Source organism: Lactuca serriola, chromosome 5 (assembly GCF_051521515.1).
Source record: "Lactuca serriola cultivar US96UC23 chromosome 5, Lser_US96UC23_V15, whole genome shotgun sequence".
Taxonomy (NCBI): Eukaryota; Viridiplantae; Streptophyta; class Magnoliopsida; order Asterales; family Asteraceae; genus Lactuca; species Lactuca serriola.
The window spans coordinates 217,190,616-217,215,146 of NC_136412.1; the positions used below are offsets into that span (position 1 = coordinate 217,190,616).

At 31.2% G+C, this 24,531-nt stretch overlaps 1 protein-coding gene across 4 annotated transcripts; it reads left to right on the forward strand.

Annotated features, from left to right (window-relative positions):
- The first annotated feature begins 7,171 nt into the window (after nucleotides 1-7,171).
- Nucleotides 7,172-24,314, forward strand: LOC145053579 (serine carboxypeptidase-like 9). 4 transcript variants are annotated; one of them, XM_079001646.1, is made up of 14 exons: nucleotides 7,172-7,391; nucleotides 7,465-7,645; nucleotides 13,680-13,756; nucleotides 18,104-18,226; nucleotides 18,505-18,607; nucleotides 18,673-18,731; nucleotides 18,837-18,938; nucleotides 19,079-19,165; nucleotides 19,267-19,422; nucleotides 23,122-23,193; nucleotides 23,263-23,411; nucleotides 23,577-23,690; nucleotides 23,795-23,849; nucleotides 24,092-24,314. In XM_079001646.1, exons 3-14 carry the CDS (start codon nucleotides 13,724-13,726, stop codon nucleotides 24,173-24,175), a joined length of 1,137 nt encoding a protein of 378 aa, XP_078857772.1. In that variant the 5' UTR covers nucleotides 7,172-7,391; nucleotides 7,465-7,645; nucleotides 13,680-13,723; the 3' UTR covers nucleotides 24,176-24,314. The 4 variants fall into 4 exon arrangements, with proteins under 4 accessions (XP_078857772.1, XP_078857769.1, XP_078857770.1 ...); XM_079001643.1 differs by having other exon boundaries at nucleotides 7,500-7,645; XM_079001644.1 differs by having other exon boundaries at nucleotides 7,500-7,645; nucleotides 18,694-18,731.
- Nucleotides 24,315-24,531: the final 217 nt, after the last annotated feature.

Genomic DNA, 24,531 nt, shown 5'->3' on the forward strand with positions numbered 1-24,531 from the left:
GTGATTTTTTAAATTTATTTAATCGTATTCTTTTTTTGTTTTAAATATAAAATAGCACCTTTGTTATTGGGTTTTTTTTTCACCCAAGTAAATTTTTTGTGGTTCCTTTTTATCACGTATTTATTTATTATACGGAGTCGTTGTCGTTAGGAACCATTCCCAAATTCTATGTTTAAGCTTCAAAACATCAAAGTTGGCAATTAATCTTGGTTTTCACCTAGACTAGTGGAAGTGATTGCGGTAGAGACCGCACCATCGGTACCACTTAACCCGGAACATTGTCCTTTCACTGCGGTTTGGGTGCGGTTGAGGGCATACTACGACTTCCTACAAGAACGTTCTTTTTTACCCATTTTATTTAATGTGACCGTGTATATATATATATATATATATATATATATATATATATATATATATATATATATATATATATATATATATATATGTTTTTTTTTTAAGCTTTAAACTTTCTTATTTAAATCTTTCAAATCTTAACAAATTTTTTTTTTATCTTTCTACTACATTTCTCTCAACAAAAAAAAATGTTATCATCCGGTTCTTCTGAAAACTTTGATATTATGTTTGATATTTTTGTCGCTGCTGCTAAATTGGCGGAGCAAACGTATGAAGCGGCATGTAGTAGCGCAGCCGGAAGTGCTGAACGGAGAACCCAAATATATGTTTATAGAAATCGTGAAATAGCACACCAACGCTTGATGTAATACTACTTTCAAGAAAATGCCACTTTTCAAGGGTACTACTTCCGAATGCGTTTCAAAATGTTCAAACATTTGTACGAACATATAGTCGAAGATCTAACAAGGGGTGTGATTTTTTCCAAAAACGGCTCGATGCTAGTAGAGGTATACCTGGTTTCACCACTTTACAAAAATGAGTAACTGCACTTTATCAATTAGCATATGGCATCCCTCCTAATGCGTTGGATAGGAGTTTTAGGATGTTCGTTAGGACTGTACGAGATAGTCTCCATTATTTTTGTAAAACTGTTATTCAACTTTATATGTCAAAATATTTACGTAGGCCTACACACAATGACATCATGAAATTGCAATTTTATCATGCTAACGTACATGACTTTCCTGGATGTTAGGAAGTTTAGATTGTCTACATTAGGCATGGGAAATTTGCCCTACCTCACATCATGGTCAATTTACCCGAGGTGATCATGGACATCCAACCATCATATTTGATGCGGTGGCATCACAGGATCTTTGGATTTGATATGCTTTTGTAGATTCTCCAGGATCCCTTAACGACATTAACGTCTTAATCGTTCACCTATATTTAACAACATATACGACGGATTTGCACCAGATTCTTATTTCCAATTGCGTGGAACACCATATAAATATGGTTATTATCTAGTTAATGAGATCTATCCTGAGTATGTTGTTTTTTTTTAAACCGTTTACATGTCCGCATGATACTCGCCGGAAAAAATGAAGAAATCTCAAGAAATAGCTAGGAAGGATGTCGAGCGGGCTTTTGGAACTCTCAATAAACGTTGGTTCATATTGAAAAAAACAATAATTTTTTTTCAGTCAGGAAAAAAATGAAGTCATATATGCATGTATAATACTGCATAACAAGATTATCGAAGATGAAGGAAGAGCAATATGTGATTACGATGAGCAGGAAACCATTATCGAGACACAAGCAATAGAAATTGGTGGTGAGTAGTACATTGAAAAGAGAGGAGAGGTTTGTTCCAATGAAACATTTCATAATCTGTGTATGGGCTTTGGGGAACACATTTACGGGATTCAACACATTAACATCAATTTGGATCCCCATAGTGACCCGGAAAACGAGTTCTCGGAGGACGATTTCATGTAGTCTTTTTTTTGTATTTTTTTCTAAGTTTGTAGGGTTTTTTTCTAAACGTGATGTTATTTTTTTAATTGATGCAATGTAATGGGTTTTTTATTAATGAAATATTTTGTTTTTTATTAAAACTAAAAATTTTAATTATTCAAAAAAATTACATATATTGAATGTGACACCACTCATTGGGTGTGGTATGAAACCACAATTTTGTGGTAAATGGTGAGGTGGCCCCTACGTGGTATTGTGGTTTCATGAGGGAGTGTGACACCACTCCCTCCAGCCTTATGATTTGCAACTAGGATGACAATACCTAAATACAAAATAGGGTTGTTGTCGTTGTAGCCAAACAAATTTATCAATTTTGTTTTAAAAGGTCTCTCGTCTTTTTTTTTTTTTTGCATTCTAAACACATAAAATTCATATTAACTTGTTTATTTAGTCACTTTGACCCACTACAAACGGTTATACTGTGTAGGTGGCTTTTTCTTTTGTTCTACTTTAAATTTAAAATCAATCTAAGTATATGTGGCTTTTCTTTAGTTTTACTTTAAATTAAAAAATCAATTTAAGTATTGTGCGGTTCATGTCTAGTCGTATTCTTCTCAATACCAACCCTAGTTTTTTTCACCACTATAATTCTCGATTCTTATTATCCACCTGTAATCTCATCTCTCTTTGAATTTAAGCTTTCAACATCCGATCACATATGCCTGCTGTTCTTCGCCTCCCATTCCTTTTCTACCACCCAACATTTAATATGTTAAAGAAAATGTTGGAATTAAGAGAATTCAGCTTAACTTCAACACTTCCCCTTAAGCTAAACTTCATCTATTTCAACCTTTTCTTTAACAGATTGAAAATACCAACATGTAGGGGTGTATACTTCAACTTATTGATGTAACGTCCGGATCCTGGTACGTATTTTAAATTAAATCATTCATTTTTGCAAAGGGACTCGACGAGTTGGAGGCCCCAAACTCGTCGAGTACGAACGGATGATAGACATAAGACATGAAGTCTACTCGACGAGTTGAGAAGCTTCAACTCGACAAGTAGGGCGGACGCAGGATTTTACAGTAGGGGTTGCACGGGAGAGTTAGGGGTTGCACGGTAGTAGAAAAAATAAAAATTTCGAAAATTTTCAAAAAAATTTCCACTGCGGCCGGAAAAGATAGGGGTTGTCGGTGCCACCATGAACCACCCCTAGGTCCACCCCTGCAAGTAGGGTTGCCAGAGTGAAACCCTAATTTTTAGGGTCTGCACCCTATTTAAGCACTTTAACACTTTATTGTGGCCTCCCTCATCGCCTCCCTCTGTCCAGGAAAACCTTAATTCGTGATCTTGAGCCTTATGAGTGTGTGTGTGTGTGAGTGAAAAGAGAGTGATTATTTGGTATTTCCTCGAAGGAGTGGAAGTTAGAAGTGCTTGGTTGAAGGAAGAAGCTTTGGATCCAAAGAGTTCCTTGTCAAAGCACCCTTATTGAGGTATAAAGTCTATACCTTGATTTTTCATTTACTAGATCTCTTCATGGAGTAGTTTAGGGCCTTAAGGAGCCTATTTTGGAACCATTCAAGGATGCAAGCATGTTTTGGGGTTGTGACTTCAAATCTATATATCCATGGCCTTATGAGACTCAAAGTTGCCAACTTTATTAAGTCTTTGACCTTCTTCATGCCTTATATCTCTTTAGGAGTTGAGTTGTGGTGTTATTAGCTTCATGACACCATGCATGAACGTAAAGTTAGTAACTTTACGTGGTAACGTAGACCTAAGGGACTAGATCTATGGATTAGAAGCATTGAACCCGACTGGAAATGACTGAATGGATTTAGACTATGAGGGACCCGACGAGTTGTTCATACAACTTGGCTAGTTGGGTCGTGGTCCCCCAACCTTTTCTGTTACTAAGAAAACTCGTTGAGTATAGGAGATGACTCAGCAAGTTGTCCATGGTTTTGGGTTATGAAGATTGAGGAACTCGACGAGTTCAAGGAGGGACTCCACGAGTTGTGAGTGAAAGGTCCCATTTATGTTATGAAGGGGAACTCGACGAGTAGGATCGAGATTCCAGGGTATCATGGATCATGGAATTTGACAAGTTTATGAAAGAACTCGACGAGTAGGATCGAGATTGTACCTTAGACTTTGACTTTGACAATTGACCAGAGTTGACCCTTAAAGGGGTTATGAGTATGAAAGAGTAATTAAAGGAGATTGTTATGTGTAAGATTTTTAGAGGAGTTGATCCCAGAGTCGAGGACAGTTCAGCTACTTCATGACATTGAGGTCAGTTACCTTCCAGCAAAAGTGGGTCGAAGACACCAATGTCGCCCCAGTAGTAAGAGTTATAGTAGAGATTATTGTCTTTGTGATAATTATATGATATATCACTATATGTTATGCTTTATGTGCTAGTATGTTATGATGTTATGTGATAGTGGTAGGAGGGGTAGGATAGACCCTAGTACCGGTCGATAGGAGCGAAGGGGTATGTCAGCACCCAAATAGGTTAGGCAGGATATGACTTATATGTTTATGCATTAGGATGCTATGTGGTAGAAGTAGGGGTGAAATAGTCCCCGGTACCGGTCGAAAGGACCGAAGGGGTAGGCCAACACCCTGATATGTCAGGAAAGGTACCATTTGAAAGGACCAAAAGGGAAGGCCAGCACCATGATATGCTAGGCTAGGTACCAGTCGACAAGACCGAAGGGGTAGGCCAGCACCTTGATATGATAGACAGTTAGCGGTTGAAAGAGACCGGAGGGGTAGTCCAGTACTCAGATATGTTATACAGTATGTGTAACGCCCCAAAATTGTATAAACACTTCATCTCAAAACCAAGTATCATATTTGAAATCCACAACCATGAACAAATGTCTTATTAGAGTACATTCCCAGAAAACACCGTACGGAAAATCATGTGTATGTGTGTGATGCCATACTATGCCGCCGGCTCCTTCCCCTTAGATGAAGAGGTACCTGAAACCAAAAACTGAAACCGTAAGCACGAAGCTTAGTGAGTTCCCCCATCATACCACATACCATACAATACCATCGGTATCTTTCAACCGATAATCGTCATCGGTATCTTTCAACCGGTAACTGGGGACTATTCCACCCCTACCACTAGCATACAATAGCAAGATATAAGCACACATTCAGACATATCCGGGTACTGACCTACCCCTTGGTCCTAAGGACCACTATCAGGGAAACTATCCCTATCATGTAACATATCATACATATATAACTCGTAACCAAACGCATACCAAACCAAGATAAATTATCACAAAGACAATTATTTTCTAAATACTCCTCAACGGTGGGTCGGCATTGTGGTCTTAGACCCACCCCTACTAGAAGGTAACTCACCTTGTAGCTGCTGAACTGTGCGGGAATCCTCTGACTGTTGTCGCTACTGCTTCGGAAATCCTCCGGCTATAATTCCCACAAAACACTTAGTCAGAAACTGACATCTATCCTTAGGGCAAAATGACAATTTTACCCTTTGACCAAGTCAAAGTCAAAGTCAAAGTCACTTCCAGTTGACCTGACTCGCCGAGTTGACTCGTCAACTCGCCGAGTCCCTATCCTTCCATCAAACCTCATACTCGTCTCTACTCGTCAAGTTATGCGATGACTCGACGAGTTTTCCTTCTAAATGAACACCGACTGAATCCACATCCGACTCGCCGAGTTTTCCTTCTAAATGATATAACCTTTGTAACCTATTAAGAATCAGACGTGTAAACTCAAACAATTTTAGGGTAATATTAGAATCACAGTATAGCGCCAGGAACACAATGATGACGGCTGAACCAAATCCAATATCAACGGAAACCCTAATAACTCTATAAACAAAAGAGATGTGTATAGATTACACGGTCTCCTGCTCTGATACCAACTAATAGGACAATAATCATTAGAAGATCGATTAGATTCAAAACAAATTGCAAGTAAGAACAAAGACAATGATTCAAAGTATGTTGAATGATTATATTCCACAACCTCAGAAGAACTCATTAAGAATTGCTACTGTAGAGGCGTGATTAGGGTTACAAAGATAATTGCCAAAAAGTTTTTGAAACACGATGCATGCATACACCTTAAATACTCTAACCCTAATAAAAGACCGTTGGACAAGCCCAAGCCCGTTTATATAAATGGACCAACAAAAACATACAAGGACGCAACATAATATCCCTAACACAATAAAAATAGTTAAAAATAATATTATATAAAAAAAACTATATTATTTTCTTTATAAACAAAAACAATATTTTTTTTTGTTTTAAATAACTACAATCATAGAAACTAACAATATTCATCAAATAAATTTTAAAAACATTAAATTTCTGAAACCAAATTAAAATAATTAAAGTTTTCGAAATATTTTATTTTAAATAACTTATAACTACAATAGTTAAAAGTAGAATTATGTACAAAATTATATTGTTGTCTTTAAAAACAAAAACAATGTTTAATGTTTTAAATAATTATAATGATAAAATAAGTAAACATTTTAAATTTAATTAATCATAAGAACAACTATAAATATCATTAAACCATATATATATATATATATATATATATATATATATATATATATATATATATATAATTTTATTTATAATTAACCTGTAGATAGACGTCATTAAGACACTTAGAATTATACAATTTTAAAAGATATCTACATTATCATATAATTCAAAACAAATAATGTTTATACCAACTTATTATAAGATTTATTATATAATAGCTAATAATAATGTCACTGATATATTTAAAAAACATATATTTGTAAAATTTTCAAATATATTATTGTATTCTACACAACGCACGTGCATTCGCCTAGTTTCCTTATATTTATTTAACGGGTAGGGGTGTACCGACGTTATACCGTCATTTTAGAGTTGCACATTGACAACTACAATGTTTTCTTGTCCCATATGCAAGAGTCTAAAACATAAATTGTAAATTGATTTTGATTGTGAAAATTCATTGTAGATATTTGTAATTTTTCCATTAAAGTAACTGCAAAAGGTTCATAGTATTTGTAGCAAAGTTTTTTTGTTATATTATTAGTACACATGAAAAGGTGAACATTGTGACAAAAAACATGTTTCTTATTTTCAAAATATCAAACTGTGTGCAATACGTGTTTCAACTTGAATTCTTTAACAATTGCCACGATTTCTTGATATATATATATATATATATATATATATATATATATATATATATATATATATATATATATATATATATATATATATATATATATATATATATATGCATGTAATGCTAGGAAGATGCACATTATTTCCACGTCATATATCTCTTTTACTTAGAGACAACATGATACAAGGATCACAATCTCATATTCAACCTTGTCACTTCCTTTACAAGTCCAACAATGTGATCTTGCTTGGTTTTTTTCTAATAATAATGGTAGTTTCCTTACAGGTAACCGAGTCAGGATACTTGGTTAAAACACTTCCAGGTTTTTCTGACGATCTTCCTTTCATACTCGAAACCGGGTAAGATCTTGTAATAGAATTTATATGTTGATTTAATTCATGTTTTTTGTTTATTATTATACTTCGTTTGTAGTTATACTGACTCTCAAGAAAACAATGTGCTTTAAGTTACATTTCGGTAGGAGAATTTGATGACGTGCGGTTCTTTTACTACTTTGTTGAGTCGGAAAGAAGTCCAGAAAACGACCCTCTCATACTTTGGGTGAGAGGAGGGCCTGGTTGTGGTGTTCTCAGTTCTATTTTCTTTCAAATAGGTATATCTACTATCCTGCAATTTTGTTACTAAAGTTGCTTTCCAAGCATAGATAGGACAACTTTTTCAATAAGTGTTTTTAGTTTAATGTCACATCAACAAACCAAAAAACTCAAAAACATCCTCAATATGATATCAAGTCTATTATGTAACTAATTAAAGTATTATTAAAAAACATGGAAATCTCTACCATGGAACTTCTAAATTTACAAATAATGTCATAAAACTTTGGAATCAAAAACCTTCTACGACTTTTTATTTTTTATTTTTTTATTTTTTTTATTCTTTTTGAGCTTAATTTACCCGATAAGTTTTTTAAAAACTATTGTTATCATGGATACTCTTAGTTTCTTCTTTCATATGGTTATGCAAAGGTTTCGATATAGTGCTCCAAGCTCATAAAAAATGATATATAATTTTCATAATTAAAAATTCTCATGCTTAATTTGCTTCACTTTCTTTTCGACATCCTACTATGAAGATCATTTCACAAATGTTCTTATGTTAAATATAGCTCGCAAAGCACCAACGAATTAGCAAAAAAAGCTAAAAACATAAGTATATTTGCAACCATAGATTTATAAACGGGATTAGGGTCAGCCGGCTCCATTGTATACGGATGTTTAACTCACCAAGGAATTATGAAGAATCTCAACACATACGTACGAGATTGTATTTTGTACTCATATAAAGAACATTCTCATCCTCGTCCTTTCTATACCCTTTAACCACTTGCACAAAAGACATATCGATTTTTTACCTTATTTATCGACCATCCATCTAGAAAGTTGTTTGCAACTTCGTAACAGTAGGAAAAGTTTTAAACATTCATATCCAAATTGTATTTAAACAATAAGCAAAATCCTGAACATTACGAAGCTTCAAGAATGTAACAAACCTATTTTTTTTTAACCGCGGTTATAACCTTCTTTGTGATGTACGTAGACATCCAAAATCTTGCGGTATTTGTTAGTTACTTTTCATACAACCTTTTCAATCGAATCCCTAAAAAAGTAGTTGAGAATGGACCAAATTTGATCATCGGACCTTGTACCATAGTCCAACACCTTTTTAACTTAGTCACAATGTTGCACCATACACCTCCAACATTATCCATTAACAGAAATGCATGGAAAGTAAGGAAGACCTCTGTAAAAATATGATGGTTTATGCTGCTTTTGCAAAAGGACTTTAGATATATTTTTTTTAATTTTTTTAATTTTGTTGCAAAAACAGGGAGATTTTATATTGTTATGCAAAAAAAAGTTATTCATTATTTATTATTTATTATTTTTTGGGGTAAAAGCGGAATGATTTAAAAAACTTTTGTAAAAGTATGATGGTTTTATATTGTTTAGCCCTAACAAAAGGGTTATTACCTCAAAAACCCTTGCTAAAATTGATTTTTTTCTTCTTATTTTGCCCTTATAAATTAGGAGAAGTATCAACAATCAATTAATATCCGATTTCACGAGTTGCTTAGGTAAAACAAAAATGAAAAAGCCGTTCTCTCAATTTTTTTTCCACACTAGACACTCATCTCAAACCCTCCACACTCTCATTTCTTGATAGACACATATCCTCTACACTCTCATTTTTTGACACACACATAAAAACACAAAATTTGAATCAACATTTAGAACCAAACATACACATAATATTTTTGTGCCTTAAATCCCTTGCCCATCAACATGCTATAAATAACAAAACAAATCAACAATACAACAACACAACAACAAAACGACCAACCATGTTTGATTTTTTAAGCCCAAAATATCTCTACCCAACATAACAACCAAAATAATGATAATTCCAATGTACAACAAAATACCCTTGTGCATCTAAACATAACAACAACACTACAATGCAAAAATAAATAAATAAATAAATAAATAAATAAAACCAAATCATAGAAAGGAAGCTTACTGAGCAAAATACCTCTATGCATCAAAACCAAACTTCATTACTTAAAGAGAAATATTTTTACATTCAGAAAGGCCTAATTGTACAGCTATCTTTATAAATGACCAAAACATGTTTGTTCAAAAAGGCCTAATTAAATATCATAAAAGTTGAGAAACAGAGTAGATGTTGACAAACAATTGGATGTTTGTTACCAACCTCCTATTACAAATTATTGTATTAGTAGACTTCTAAACAATATTAGAAGTGTATAACTATGAAATTAAGGTTAACATTCCATTCCTTCCAAAGCCAAATCAATATCATCTGACATGCATATAATTGAGAAAAAAGGCCATACACCATGTCGATGGATTCTTTGACATCATCTAATCATACGACTTCTTACTAATCTTCTTGATTTCTTCGAGTATAACAATCAAATCACCTTCCATAATACTTTTTGTTGTCGCCCAAAATAAAAATTTCAACTCAAAAGCATTAAAAGACTTCCTGAAGTTTGCAAGAACATGTCTCACATTGCCTATGTTCATCATGTGGCATGATGTCCTTCGCAACTTCTAACATTTTATGGAACGTGTAAAATAATGTTCTTATAACATACAAATAAATTACATTACTATACAACTGTATGTAATGTATGCTTACCTTATGTTGGTCTAAAATGAGAACCAAACCCCCCTACTGCCATAAACTCCCAAGTCATCAATAAGGAGTTATGAAAACCATGTCCAATTTTATCTCTGTTTTCAACATTCACTACAACCCATGCTATCAGATAATTAAACATGGTTGTTACCATATCTTCCAATATCACTTAACAACCCACCTTTTATTTGATCCTTCAAGAAATCCCCATCAAGTCCTACTACCGACCTAACAGTTCATTCACATAATCTCAAACCCTAACATAATGTTCATGCAATTTACCCTCAATCATTGCATGTGCCTTTACCTTGGCTGTATATCATTGAAGTTTTTGACACTTATATATAGAACTCTCTTAGGACATCCTCTTTCATATATGCTGTTAAAAATTTAGGTTTTTAAATAATATCCTTTACATAGTGCCTAGTTAACTACTCACAACTATCTAGATGTCCAAATTTATAGTTCCTTGCACAAAGATGTGTATCAGTCATGGTCTTTATCTAAAATGTATGTTCGTTATATTTATAAAATGCATAAAGCTTAAAAGGACATTGCATTTTATCACTTGGTTTACCACACTAAAAAAGTAATCTGGATTTATCAGACTTCATAAATCGTAGTTGATAACCTTTACAAATTGCATAGCTAGTTAATGCTAACCTCAATTGAGAAAGGTACTCATACAATTCTCCCAAACTAGGCTTCATTTTCTCCTATTTAACGACAAGATTATGAACCTTGTACTCAACACCAACATCAAGTTCATTTTCTTCTCCAATGTGCTCATGCTCTACCTCTTGCCCCACATCAAGTTCGTTTTCTTCTCCAATATCCTCATATATGTTCTTGAAGATGTTTTCCTCACATAACATGTTAAGAAAGGGTTCATCATAGATGGGGTTTTGAAGGTCTCTGATTCACAATCCACATATGACATGTCAAGAAGATCATCATCAGAGTCTTCACCGGGAATGTATTTTACATTAGCAAACTTTTTTTTTACTCTTGTGTGATGAATCTGCCATTACCCACATTTGCATAGGTTTGAAGGTCTCTGGTTTACAATCCAAATATAAAATGGCAGTTAATAACACATGTAACACTAAAATCGATAATGGTATATATGGAAACATTCACTAACTTGCTATTTCAATGATCGAGAACGATTTCTGGTTCCTATCGAGGGTTTTTGAACATCAATCGATAACGGAAAGATGATCAAAACTAGGGTTTTTGAACTTCGATATTTGAAAACCCTATTTCTCCTCACAAATCAAACCAGTCACCATAAGAGAAAGAGTGAAATGATTGTGGGTCTCCATATTGCACTTGAGGGAAACTTGTTTACTGGGAACTGACTTGTTACTTGTTGGTGATTGGTAAAATGCCATGAATATAAACAACTTTTAAATAAGGGTAAACTAAGAGCAAAAAAGAAAAAAAAACGTTTTGGCAAATGAAAACTTTTGATGTAAAACTAAGGGGTTTCGAGGTAATATCCCTTAGAAAAATGGGTGTAGTTTGATAAATGGGTTCCAAACAATATCAAACGATTCTATAATTGTTATATCTTGAATGTATTAGTTTCTTATTTATTACATTTTTATCTTATATAATAATTTTTATTTACATTCCTTCCAATTATAATACATAGATAAAATAGTTTTATAATTTTTCATATATAAACTTATTTATTGAGAAGATAATAGTAAAGTTAGAATTTGCCAATTATTTATATCAGTACAATTCGTTATCCTTATAAATAAGTTATGCAATAAAAGTTTTAAGAAAATAAAATTACAATATTGTATTCATTCGTCTAATAGACGTGTTCGATAAAATCAACTAATAGCTGGAAGCTGAAAGCTATATATTATATTTGAATAAAAGTGTTCGAAAAAAAAAGAGTTTGGAATATATTTATATAAAAAGTAAAATTGAAACATAATAATAAACAATCAATTGGCTAAAATACAATTTTTTAAATTGAGAAAATTTCCATAATTATGTTTTATTATAAAATAAAAAATCATATGAGAACGTAAAAAAAAATCTAGTACTACATTAGTTTAATCTTAGGTGAAGCTAATATTTAGGTAAAAAGTTACACTATCATCCAAGACCAGTAACATTGATATAGCTTTTTGTGGATACGGGTGGTAAGAAGATAAATGATGTAATTAGGATAAAAGAATTAAGATATGATATAGGTTGATGCAGATAAATACAAAATTTATTTTTAAAATATTTAATTGATAATGTGTACATATTACCATAATATTGTACATATTGATGTTGTATCTTATTCCATGAGTTCGATCTTAAAGCTAAGTAAACTAAAAAATTACAGCACTTGTGATTCCACTCGTTTGTAGACTTGTCTAGAATCCATGATACGATAAATCATTTGATTGGAAATGTAAATGTAGTCATGAAATGCGCGTGCTTAGTCAAGATTCCCCTAATAAATATTCAAGTGCATTACAAAGTTGTACATGTATGAATAATGTTCTTTCGTGGGTTATATTTTGAAGAGAATTCGTGGGTTATATTTTGAAGAGAAGCAAAAATGAATCTCAAAAGATCATTAATATCAGTAGGAGATGATGTGAGATTTGCTGTAAATGAGTAAAGGGAAAATGAATCAGGAGGCTAACCAACTGTTGCATTTGTTCTCATTTGGTCCCTTTCCTTTTTTTGTATTCAATATACCATCGAACTTGTTGTTGGTGTTCGCCATAATCCTTTGACCGACTATCACAGGTCAAAAGCCGGTCAAAAGGGTTATGACGAACACAAACAACAAGTTCGATGGTATATTAAATACAAAAAAGAAAGAAAGAGACCAAATGAATACAAACGCAAAAGTTAATTACCATCAAGAGTCATTCCCCCCCCCCCCCCCCCCCATTTTTTTTTATAGAAAATAAAAGTTTTAAGATCGTACTTGTGAACAAAACTGTTTTTTTTTAACTTAAGTTTAAAAAAAAAAAGTTAAAATCATCCAAAAGTCTAGAGACACCCTAATTTCTATTTTTATAAGTTAAGTAAATAGTTTTAGACCAAATAGCTTCTAGCCCAATAATATCAGATGTTGCAATCCTTTTTTGAAGTGGAAAGTCCAAGTCTCGTTATATAGATGTGGGACTAGTCTAAAAGTATAGTAGATTTGCCATTCAAAAATAAAATAAATAGTTTGAGTAATTGTTTTGATCATTTTGTTTAAAAAAATTTATTACTGCTTCGATTTTATGTTTTTATGTTTTAAAAAAATCTATTATTATTATTATTATTATTATTATTATTATGTTTAATACCATGTATTAGAAACATCCACTTACTGGTTAAGTGGTTATTAACTTATTATTATTATTATTATTATTATTATTATTATTATTATTATTGTTATTATGTTTAATACAATGTATTAGAAACATGTATTTATTGGTGAATCTGTGCAGGCCCCATCTCTATCAACTTAGCAAATTCTACTTTGGAGAATCCAATGCTGGAGTTAAGATCTGATAGTTTAACAAAGGTGTGTAATTATTATCTTACTTTTTTATCAGCAAGAATAACTTATATTAAAATAGCGAGTGAAATGCTAGAATTACAAGTATTTGAGGCAATCCTTTTGATAAATGTAACACCAATTTGACCAACAAAAGCTTTCAGATTTTCAAGCTGTAATCCTAATCGAGTTGAAGGTTGTAGCTTAATTCTTTGCTACTCCTAGACTTGGAATTAAAGACAACCTCGTTACAAAGTCTCCACATAACACAATAAAGCCATGAGAACAATAGTGACAGCCTGTTTGATCTTGTGACAGGGATCCTAGGTGTCCCACCTTAAAAAAAGTTCTCCATGGACATACTAGTAATAAGAATTTGTCTCAACCACTATTTCAAAATCCCATAGACCTTGATCACTTTAGGGCATTCTATATTTAAGTGTGTCTCATATTCATTGGCAAAATCACAAAGGAAGGATAGAGGAAATTAGGGGTTGACTAAAAAGACATCTTATTTACCATATAAACAACCTAATTAATTTTTAAAATATTTTTATTGGTCAAAATTGCATTATTTTCTGAAAAAGTTGATTATAAATAGTTAATTATAGGTTGAGTTTTCATAAAAGTAACAACAGAATGTCTTATTAAAAACATCCATGAAATTATCTGACCCCGGGTTTATACACGTTGATAGACAACCAAGCCGAAAACTCCAAGTTAATATGTTTGTCTTTCTAGGTACAATGTGATTCTAGAAAGTGTTGCGATTGTTTTGGTCTAGTAGAATCTCATCGGGAATGGACCTAACCTAAGGGAGGAGACCTAAAAACATACATCATCGTTCACAATCCATCTAGGCCTGCTATTTTAGTAAGAAAACATAGAAAGAAGGTCTAAATTTAGATGATCAAAATAAGTGTGAAAATGACTAATTTTTTCCCATGTTCCGCTTTTCAAAGCCATCAATCCGTCTATCTCTAAGCCACAAAGCCATGCAATGCAGTGATAGGATTTTCCAAATTTACTCGTCTTTGGTATGGAATTACCAACAATGTTTTCCTAATAAAGTTTAAATGTTTGGATGTTCCCAATGGAGATACCACCCATTTCTTGTTATTTTAAAATCCTTTTCCCATTAAATCGAGTTTAAATGCTTTAATAAATCCTTTCGGCCCCTTGAAAAAGGGAGAATAAGTAGGTTCCAAGGCAACTATAAGAACACTGTTACACGAGGTTAATCTATGACAAAAGATAGCTCCCTCGACTACTATCTATACAATTCTGGATTGAAATATTTGAGTGCTGCTAAATTTACATCCCACAGATACTCCTACTCAAAAGTCGATTCCCTCAAATATTTGAAGTACATTGTTTTCCGAAAAAAGAAATTATTAAAAAAGTCCAATCATTTCATTAACATTAATTCTTAATATAAATGTTTTTCAATTAAATTTCTAACTCATTCATTAGCAAATAATAAAATATTTGGGATACTAGGTGTGAGAGACTCGTATATTATACGAGTTGATTAAAACAAAATATTAAATACGAAAGAGTAAACGGAAAGTTTGTTTATACTTAAAATTTGAAATAAGTGAAAATTATGATAAAAAAAATTTAAAAATAAATAAACATGTAAAAAATAAATAAATTAAAATTTCATGTTTAGTTGTTAGACTTGTGTACTAAACATATTACTTATAACATAATGTTAAATACAAAGGTTTAAAGTGTAATTTATTATAAATTGAAATTGAAATTTGAAATTTAAAATTTAAAATTTAAAATTAATATAGTTATTATGATATAGTTAATTTATGGAAAGTTTAATGATATATTGGAGAATAAAAAATGAAGTAATTGACAATTGATAAGTGGAAAATATATATTTCTAAATTACCACAAATTGAAGAAATAATTACATGTGACAAAATTATTTTCATTTATTAGAAAAAATTTATTTTACTTATTTATTTTCAACTTCCTTTTTTGTTATACAATAAAACACTATTTTCTATTTTTAGTATTCTTTTATGCTACATTACTATTATTTTTAATTTTTATTCTAAAGCCTTTTTGTTTATTATTATATTGAAAAAAAATAAAAAACAACACATTAATTAAACATGCTATTAAAGGTTATAACTAAAATAAAAATAATATAAAAAACGTATTTTCCGGTTAAAAATATTTTAGCTATTTTAGAAGCATAAAATTTCAATAAAAATGTGTTATTATAAATCACATAAATAAAAATAACTTATAATATAATTTCTTTCATTTTATTACAAGATACAACGTAAACCATTTTTTGTTTAATAGTGAATATTTCAAAAATTGAAATAAATTGCCACAAAATAGAATCACAAATATTTCTAATTCACTCTAATAGTAAATTTCATATATATTTTAATTACATTATAAATCATTTTTGGTCAAATGCTGAATTTTAAGTTGTACAAACATACAATACATTTGTACAATCAATTTATGCATTACAAAAAGAGTAGAGTACATATGGTCAACAATTGAAAATGTCAAATCTCTTATCCCCTATTCTTAGACTATTTTGACCCGGTTCATTCCTTATCTCCGTATTTCCCCAAATCTCGCAATTTCTGTTCACAAATCTTGGATATATATCGCCGACGTTTCCATTTCTAGGGTTTAATTCATCTTTCAGCATTCAACCACCATTGTCACACCCGTCGCTTGGGGCGGGTAAACAACTAGTATATATATATATATATATATATATATATATATATATATATATATATATATATATATATATATATATAAAGAGAGGGACTTTTCGAAAAACAATATAATAAAATATTAAAAAAGGTTTAACTTTTGACTAAGATTCTTTTTTTCTTCACAACTACCATAGGACATCAAGGTGGGAGAATAAAAAAAAATACCTCAAGATACTTTTATGCTTTATCACATTCTCTTTAGACCATTCTTCAAGGAACTAGGAATCATCCACGTATTGAAAGATGGAAAAAACATGCCTGTTGTTGGGGAGAGATATACCCTCTATATGTCATTGTTTGTAGCCTCATCGAAAGCCACCTTGAGACCTTTTGTTGTGATAATGAACATGAAAGAAGAAAGAGGATATCCTTGATGAAGTCTTCTTTCTAAAGATAATTCCTTTATAGGACTGATGTTGACAAGAACATAATTTTTTTTTATCCAAATGACAATATTCCTAGTCTAACACCTCTCCTTATAAACTTCCTACTTCTGTGAATGTATAAGAGATCAAAGAATGTGGAGGCATATCATAAACAAAAAGACATAATATCAGTTTGAAGCTTAGGGTTACAATTTTACAAAGACCTAAACCAATTCCTACAATATGAAATGGATCAATTTAAATTGAAGTTCTGTATCGTAACTTCCAAAATCGAAGAGGATATGTAAACCTCTAATGTAAGAAAAGGAGATATCATGGATTCCTTTTGAAGCTATGAAAATACTAAAGTACTTAAGTATCGAATTTGACCTCCCCAAAGAGGGTGCCCCCTAGTTTGTTTTTCATGAAGTTTAAAAACTATTTTCAAGACTTTCGGAATTGAAGTGTGAGTTTAGTAGTTCTGCACAAAAACAAACCTTTGGTTAGCAATTTTTCATTTTAATGAAATAAAGACGTCGATAACCAATCCAAATATCTTCAAGATCTCTAATAACTCCTACACCTTATCTTCATTAGAGAAACTAGTGAAGTAAAAGGATATAACATTGCCACTATAGAAATTTCCATGTCTATGTGATGAAATATCTCATTTCATTCTTTCTTTCTTTAGGCTTTGACTCTGCGCTCTGGTATTCCTTTTCTTCTTTTTCTCTATGGTATTCCTTTTCTTCTTTTTCTCTCTCGGCATTCATAATATGGAAGTAACCTAGTGAAGTTCAAGACTTTGTTTTGATTTAGATTTCAACCTAGTGAAGTTTAAGTCTTTGTTTACAATTGAATTTCAGCCTAGTGAAGTTCAAGTATAGGTTTTTATTTGGATTTCAATCTAGTGAAGTTCAAGTCTTTCTATATTTTTTTCTTTTCATAAATTCACTCCTTAATACAGATTATGCAAACACTTAACTGGAAAAGAAACCTTAATTTTCTTGATCACGGGTTAAGAATCACATATTTGAGGACATAAAGATATTTCAGGCAATTGTAGTGAAAAATTAGATTGATGTACTATTGTCAGAATTAGAGTTGATATAGAAGAACAATATATAAACTAGATATGGCATGTTTTCTGTGAAGGGTTTTGAATGTTGTCTCTAGTGTTCTCTCTAAATACGTATACATGGTGTTTTTTGTAATCTTTTGCAACCTGGTTGATGCAATGAAATTAGGTAGCCAACATATTATTTCTTGATGAACCTGCTGGATCTGGATTCTCATATGCAAAATCTCCTGAAGCTTACATGACAAACGATACATTAACACCAATTCTGATACACAAATTTATAAGGAAGGTAAGATAATATCCAGATGAAAAGATCTATATTTTTCATTATCGTTAGTTAGCATATCTCTAGTTAATACAACCATGTGTGCACATATTTGAATGCATTAATACATACTCCATTCGAGTCCATGAATGGATTGATTATTAATTCTATAACTCACAGTGTCATACATGAAACAATTACTTATTAATTTCATGTCATCCAAGCATTAAGAGTATATTGCAATTTATATATGTTTTAGATAAAAACTAATATCATGTTTATTTTTATGTCAATCCAACCAGTGGCTTGTGGATCATTCTAAATTTGTCAAGAATCCCTTATATGTTGGTGGTGATTCCTATAGTGGCATAGTAGTGCCAATGACTATTCAGAAAATTTATAACAGTACGCTATTTTTAGGAAATATATAACGTGTTAGAGAGACCATGTTGAAATATTACGACTTTTAGCTTCTTTTTCATATTTTCTAGGTAATGAAGGTGGAGAAGAGCCACATATCAACATCAAAGTACAATTTGATCCTTTATTTATATTAGTTGAATTTTCCTATATATTTCTATTTCTTTCTGAATTTCAATATGAAATGACATTGATATATGATTTTCCAACATAGGGGTACATTCTTGGTAATCCTGTAACAGAAAAAAATGTTGAATATAACGCAAAAATCAAACAAGCTCATCGTATGGCACTCTTATCAGATAAAATATACGAGGTAAATATTTAAGTACCATTGAGTTGTGACTAATACCATAAGTGTTAGTAAATTATTTTGTTTACACAGTTGCTAGCTGTTGTTTGTAATAAATACCACTCCAAATGTTTGGAAATTAATATAGATGCATATTTTTCCAGTCGGTTAAAAATAATTGTCATGGTGAGTACTTTAATGTAAATCCAAACAACAGTCTTTGCATACATGATCTTCAAGTGGTACACAAGGTACATAATAAATGTAGACTTTTGCTTAGACTATTAACTTATAATGTACATCCAAAATTTCATTTGATTTTAATTAGTGCTTTGTTATGTTGAATCTACAGTGCGTGGAAAGAATTAACGTGTACAACATGATAGAGCCTGTTTGTGACCCTTTAAACACATCGAGATCTGAGCTCTTGAGGAGGGACTTAAGGTCTCTTGAAAAGACATCTATTGATATTTCGTCATCAGATGAAGTTGAGACACAATGGGATTGCGTATTACTCTCTCACTCTTTCTTGCATGTCATTCCTTCATTTGAAAAAATATCGATCATACTTGCATTTTTTATATATACAACTTCAAATCTATGAGTGAATGACGTTCGAGAATCTTCACATGCAACCATGGTTTGAAAATAATCAGCTATTGAAATTCAAAATAGATTCATGTTATCTTAAATAGTTAAAATTCTTTGTTGGTTCGTTCAAAATTTTTAATCATTTTCTCTGGAAATTCAGGTTTCCAAACAATTAGTTTTAAAAGACAAAATCTTTATATATTATATGTGTTCTACAAGTGTTTTCAGCCAATAAAAATTAAAGATTTAAATAAGTGCAGGACCAAGATTATATTTAAGAGCAAAACATAAATAAAATATGATTTAGCATCTAAAGAATTGTAGTTTAAAATAACATATATACTAGTGTTAAAAACATTTAAAACTACAATTGAAAATATTTTATATTAATATCCTTACAAACGATTACCAAAATGTCTTTGTCCCGATACCATGAGTTGACGAATAGATGTCCATCAGCCAAAGGTTGATGTTCAAGTCTCGTTGTTGACGAATAATATACATTTAAGGGTAAATTAGCTGGTTATAGACGAATAATATACATTTAAGAGTAAATTAGTTGGTTTATGTAAGCCGTTCTAAAAAATATCTTTATAAGTATTTAATTTTTAGTTTGGTTTATGAAATAAATGTTTTCTTTCCAATTTATCCGAGACAATGAAAGTTTACTAAACCCAAAAAAGTTTTAACATATCTTCTTAATTTCGTTTATGAAGTACACATTAATGTTTTCTTTCTAATTTATCCGCGACAATGAGAGTTTACCAAACCCAAAAAAGTTAACATATCTTATTGAGATTTACATTAATTGTAAATCAAACCAAATTAATCGATAACAGATTAAAACAAACCTTATTCGATTCGATTTTGATTATATTTTCGAAGTAAAAAAATTAGATTTATGTTAATATTTTTAAAGTAAAAACCCATTCAATTAACATCATACCACAATAATAAAACTTGTTAGTTGAACTTTTCATGACACATAAACATAATTCATCAATTTAAAAATAAAAAAAAAATCTAAGGAAGAAGAATTTTTTATCAATTTATTTATAAGATGCATGAATTTTATTTATATAAATTATTATTATTATTATTTGTATAAGTTATTTATTTAAAAATTGGTTGGGAATTGATAGGAGGTACGTACTCATCTGAATTAACTTTTAACTGAATAAACGCTCATGATAGTTGTAATTTTTAATAATTTAATTCACTCAATAAGCTTATGAAAAACTTCCTATTATGGATCCTCTAATAACATTTCATCAAATTTGTATGGAATATTTGATTCATTTCAATATATATAAGTATTACTAGTTAAACATATTAATACAAGGGAAAATGACACAAATACCCTATAAAGTTTCTAGGGTTGGTCGATTAAGTACCTAATTTTTTTGTCGGGATTTATGGGTCCCTAAACTAGAACACGACCTTGTCTTTTAGTCCATGCCAACCTGTAATAGCTGGTTCATCATTCGACAGTGACCATTTAGACAAAAAAAACTCACATTGTGCCCCTATAAAGCTAAAAAAATAAGTTTGGGGATCAAATGCTAGTCTAACCTTCATCTCCACCCAATACCACCCTTATTCCACCTTCCTCACAACCTCCTCCGTCAATTCGTCACCTTAACTGAACCAACTGCTCATCAACATTTTATTCAGCCATTACAGCCACCATAACCCACCTTAACCACCATCGAATCAATATCACAACAACCCAATCCAACCACCCTTTTCCTCCCTTTTGTCTCATGAAATCAACCATCACCGGAGCACCCATAACCCACAAAAACCACCAGTCAGCCACCATAACCAATCACCTACAAATCGAATAAAAAAAATTAACTCTCGTTTTATATGTGAACCTCATCAAACCCACACATCCTTCTCAACCTCGCATCCGTCAAACCTACAACTCGGAGGGAGAAAGAGAAGTAGCATGTAAGATTTTGAACATAGAAGAAGGAAGGAGGGGGTCAATTCCTTGAAGATCTGAAATCGAATCAAAGAAAAGAGTGGAAGGAGGTTGTGATCGAGAATCGATTAGAAGGAGAAGAGGGTTGTGATCTTCGGTGAGTTTGTGTGACGATCGAGGGTGAAGACGGAAAGAAGAGCAACGATCGATTTCTTCGGAGGGTAGGAATTGAGTGTGAATCGGCTTTAGAAGAAAAGAAGGAGAGCTAATAAAGTCGATTTTTGTTGCTGGATGCTGGTATACACGAAGACACACAAGAAATCGAATGGACTGTTATCTTTCATTCTTCTTCCAAATCACTTCGATCTTGTGACATAAGCATTTGATCCCCGGACTTATTTTTTTGGATTTATAGGGGCACAATGTGAGTTTTTTTGGTCTAAATGACTACTATCGCATGGTGAACCTTCTATTACAGATTGACAGAGACTAAAATAGTAGGTTGTATCATAGTTTACAGACCATAAAGCCCGACAAAAACTTTAGGGACTAAATCGACAAACTCTAGAAACCTTGTAGGGCGTTTGTGTTATTTCCCATTAATATAATATATTCGTTATAATAATAATATAAGATACAGTTGGTACACAGAGGTGTATACATGAAGTAAAAATGAGAAGATAATAGAATCACAATTTTAAAAACACTTTAGACCTTAGCTATTAAAATTATTTTGAACCCGAGCACAAATACATTATTTGCAAAAATCAAATCATTTTATTATATAACTAGGTGTGAGATCCATGTATTACATGAGTTTATTTAAAAAAAATTAATATGAAATTTTAACAATTTGAAAATGTTGAATCTATAAGAAAAATGAGAAAAAATTTTGAATTATTAAAATTAATGACACTTTAATGTATTGAATACATTACATATATAAACTATCTACCCTAATAAATGAAAATGATCTTGCCACATGTCATTCTCTCATAAAATTAGCCACATGTCATTTTGTCATAACTTGAGATATATTTATTTTCCACTTGTTATTACTTTAATTTTCATTTTCAATATATCATTAATTTAGTTTCCATAAATTAAACCTACCATAATAACTATTAATTTCAAATTTTAAATTTCAAATTCAATTTCAAATAAATTTACAGTTTAAACCTTTATGTTTAACATTTTGTAATAATTAACCCGTTTAGTACACACTAAACACATAATTTTAATTTATTTATTTTTTGCATGTTTTTTTTTCTGATAATTTTCACTTATTTCAATTTCAAATTCAAATAAATTTTTTATTTAATCGTTCATACTTAACATTTTGTTTTAATCAACCCGTATAATATACGGGTCTCACAACTAGTTTTCTAATAAATACCTTACATATATATTACCTTACATATTAAATGTGGAATTTTAATTTAATAAAATGATAAATACAATAAAATGACAAGTGGAAAATATAAAATTCAAAAATTCTAAAAAATGGCATATGTCCAAATGAAGAAGAAGAGGACATGTGGCCAAAAGTTCTTTATTTATCAGGAAAGATAAGAATTTTTTTGTTTTTTAATGATTTGATTTTTCTAGGGTATTATGGCTTCTTATACTAGAATTTTACAAGTATAATTTTCATGTTAAAACTAAGTATGATTTTTCTTTTGTTTGCAGAATTCAATGTCTGCATACACTGAGGCATGGGCTAATAGGAAAGATGTAAAAGAGGCTCTTCATGTTAGTGAGGTTTGTGGTTAGAGGAACTTTATTCATGTTCATCTTTATTATGTTAAATAATAATCATATGGCTACCAGGACTTTACCAAAATTAGGTGGGTGGTATGCAATGAAAGCTTGACTTATGATTATGGTAACCCAGTGAAAACTTACAAGTTCAACGTCATGAGTACTGTTGCATATCATGAAGAATTTTCTCATAGACATTTACGAGCTCTAGTATATAGGTATTACCCATAGTTAGTCATGCTTCTTAATTGCTCCCAATATATATTTATATCTATTTTTTTTTTGAGTCGGCCATTGGTTGCTTATATTCATGCACACACATGGTATTTAGAGAACTTAATTATTAATAATATTTTGGTTCTTTTGTTGTCTTCTCAAAAAAGTGGAGATCATGATTTATTTGTTCCACATTTCTCTACACTGAAATGGATTAAATCGATAAATTTGTTACTCGTGGAAGATTGGAGACCGTGGTATGTCGACAAACAAATAGCCGGGTTAGTTATGTTTTCATTAGGATCACATGCATGAACTCTGATCATCGATATAAATATTAAAAATGGTAATTTCTGATCATGCTCTACTATCTCATTCCATGCAGATATACGATGAAATACTCAAACCATGACTATAGACTGACATTTGCTACAGTGAAGGTGAGAAATCTTCCTTAAAAAACTTCTTCTCACTTGGTGCTTATCCTATCTCATGAAAACTACTATATTTGACTTTATAAAAATGTTGACTATTTTTTTGAATATAATAAAAATTGTGCCCCTAAGACATAGTTTATTACAAAACACTTCCAATCCTTCTAATAAAAGTTTTGCAATTCTATGAGCTAAAAGGAACATTTCATGTTATGATCATGATGGTCGATCCTTTTGTTTTATTAAAGGGAGGAAGTCACACGGCTCCGGAGAATAGACCTAAAGAATGTTTAAATATGTTTATGAAGTGGATTACTAATGTAGACTTGTAAACAAAACCCATAAAACTTGATGTTAGTTTCTTATGGTGTGTGCACCCGTTTGTATGTTTATATTTTCTTTAAGTCATTTCAAATTATACTATAATGTGTGTTGGTTTAAATCAAAATAACTTGTGCAGTGAAATAAATGTATCTTGGTATTGATAATATTTAGGTAATTTGAAACACCCGCCGCATGTGATATTTTAAGTAATCATTTTTTAAACAATTTTAAAAACATTGTAACATTCTAAAAATTCAAATAATTTTTTTATTCTAATTTCTTTCTAACCATACAATAATCATGTCCAAAACAGTCAAAAGTATCTCATAGTAAAATAATATCAGAGTATAAAATCCTAAAATCA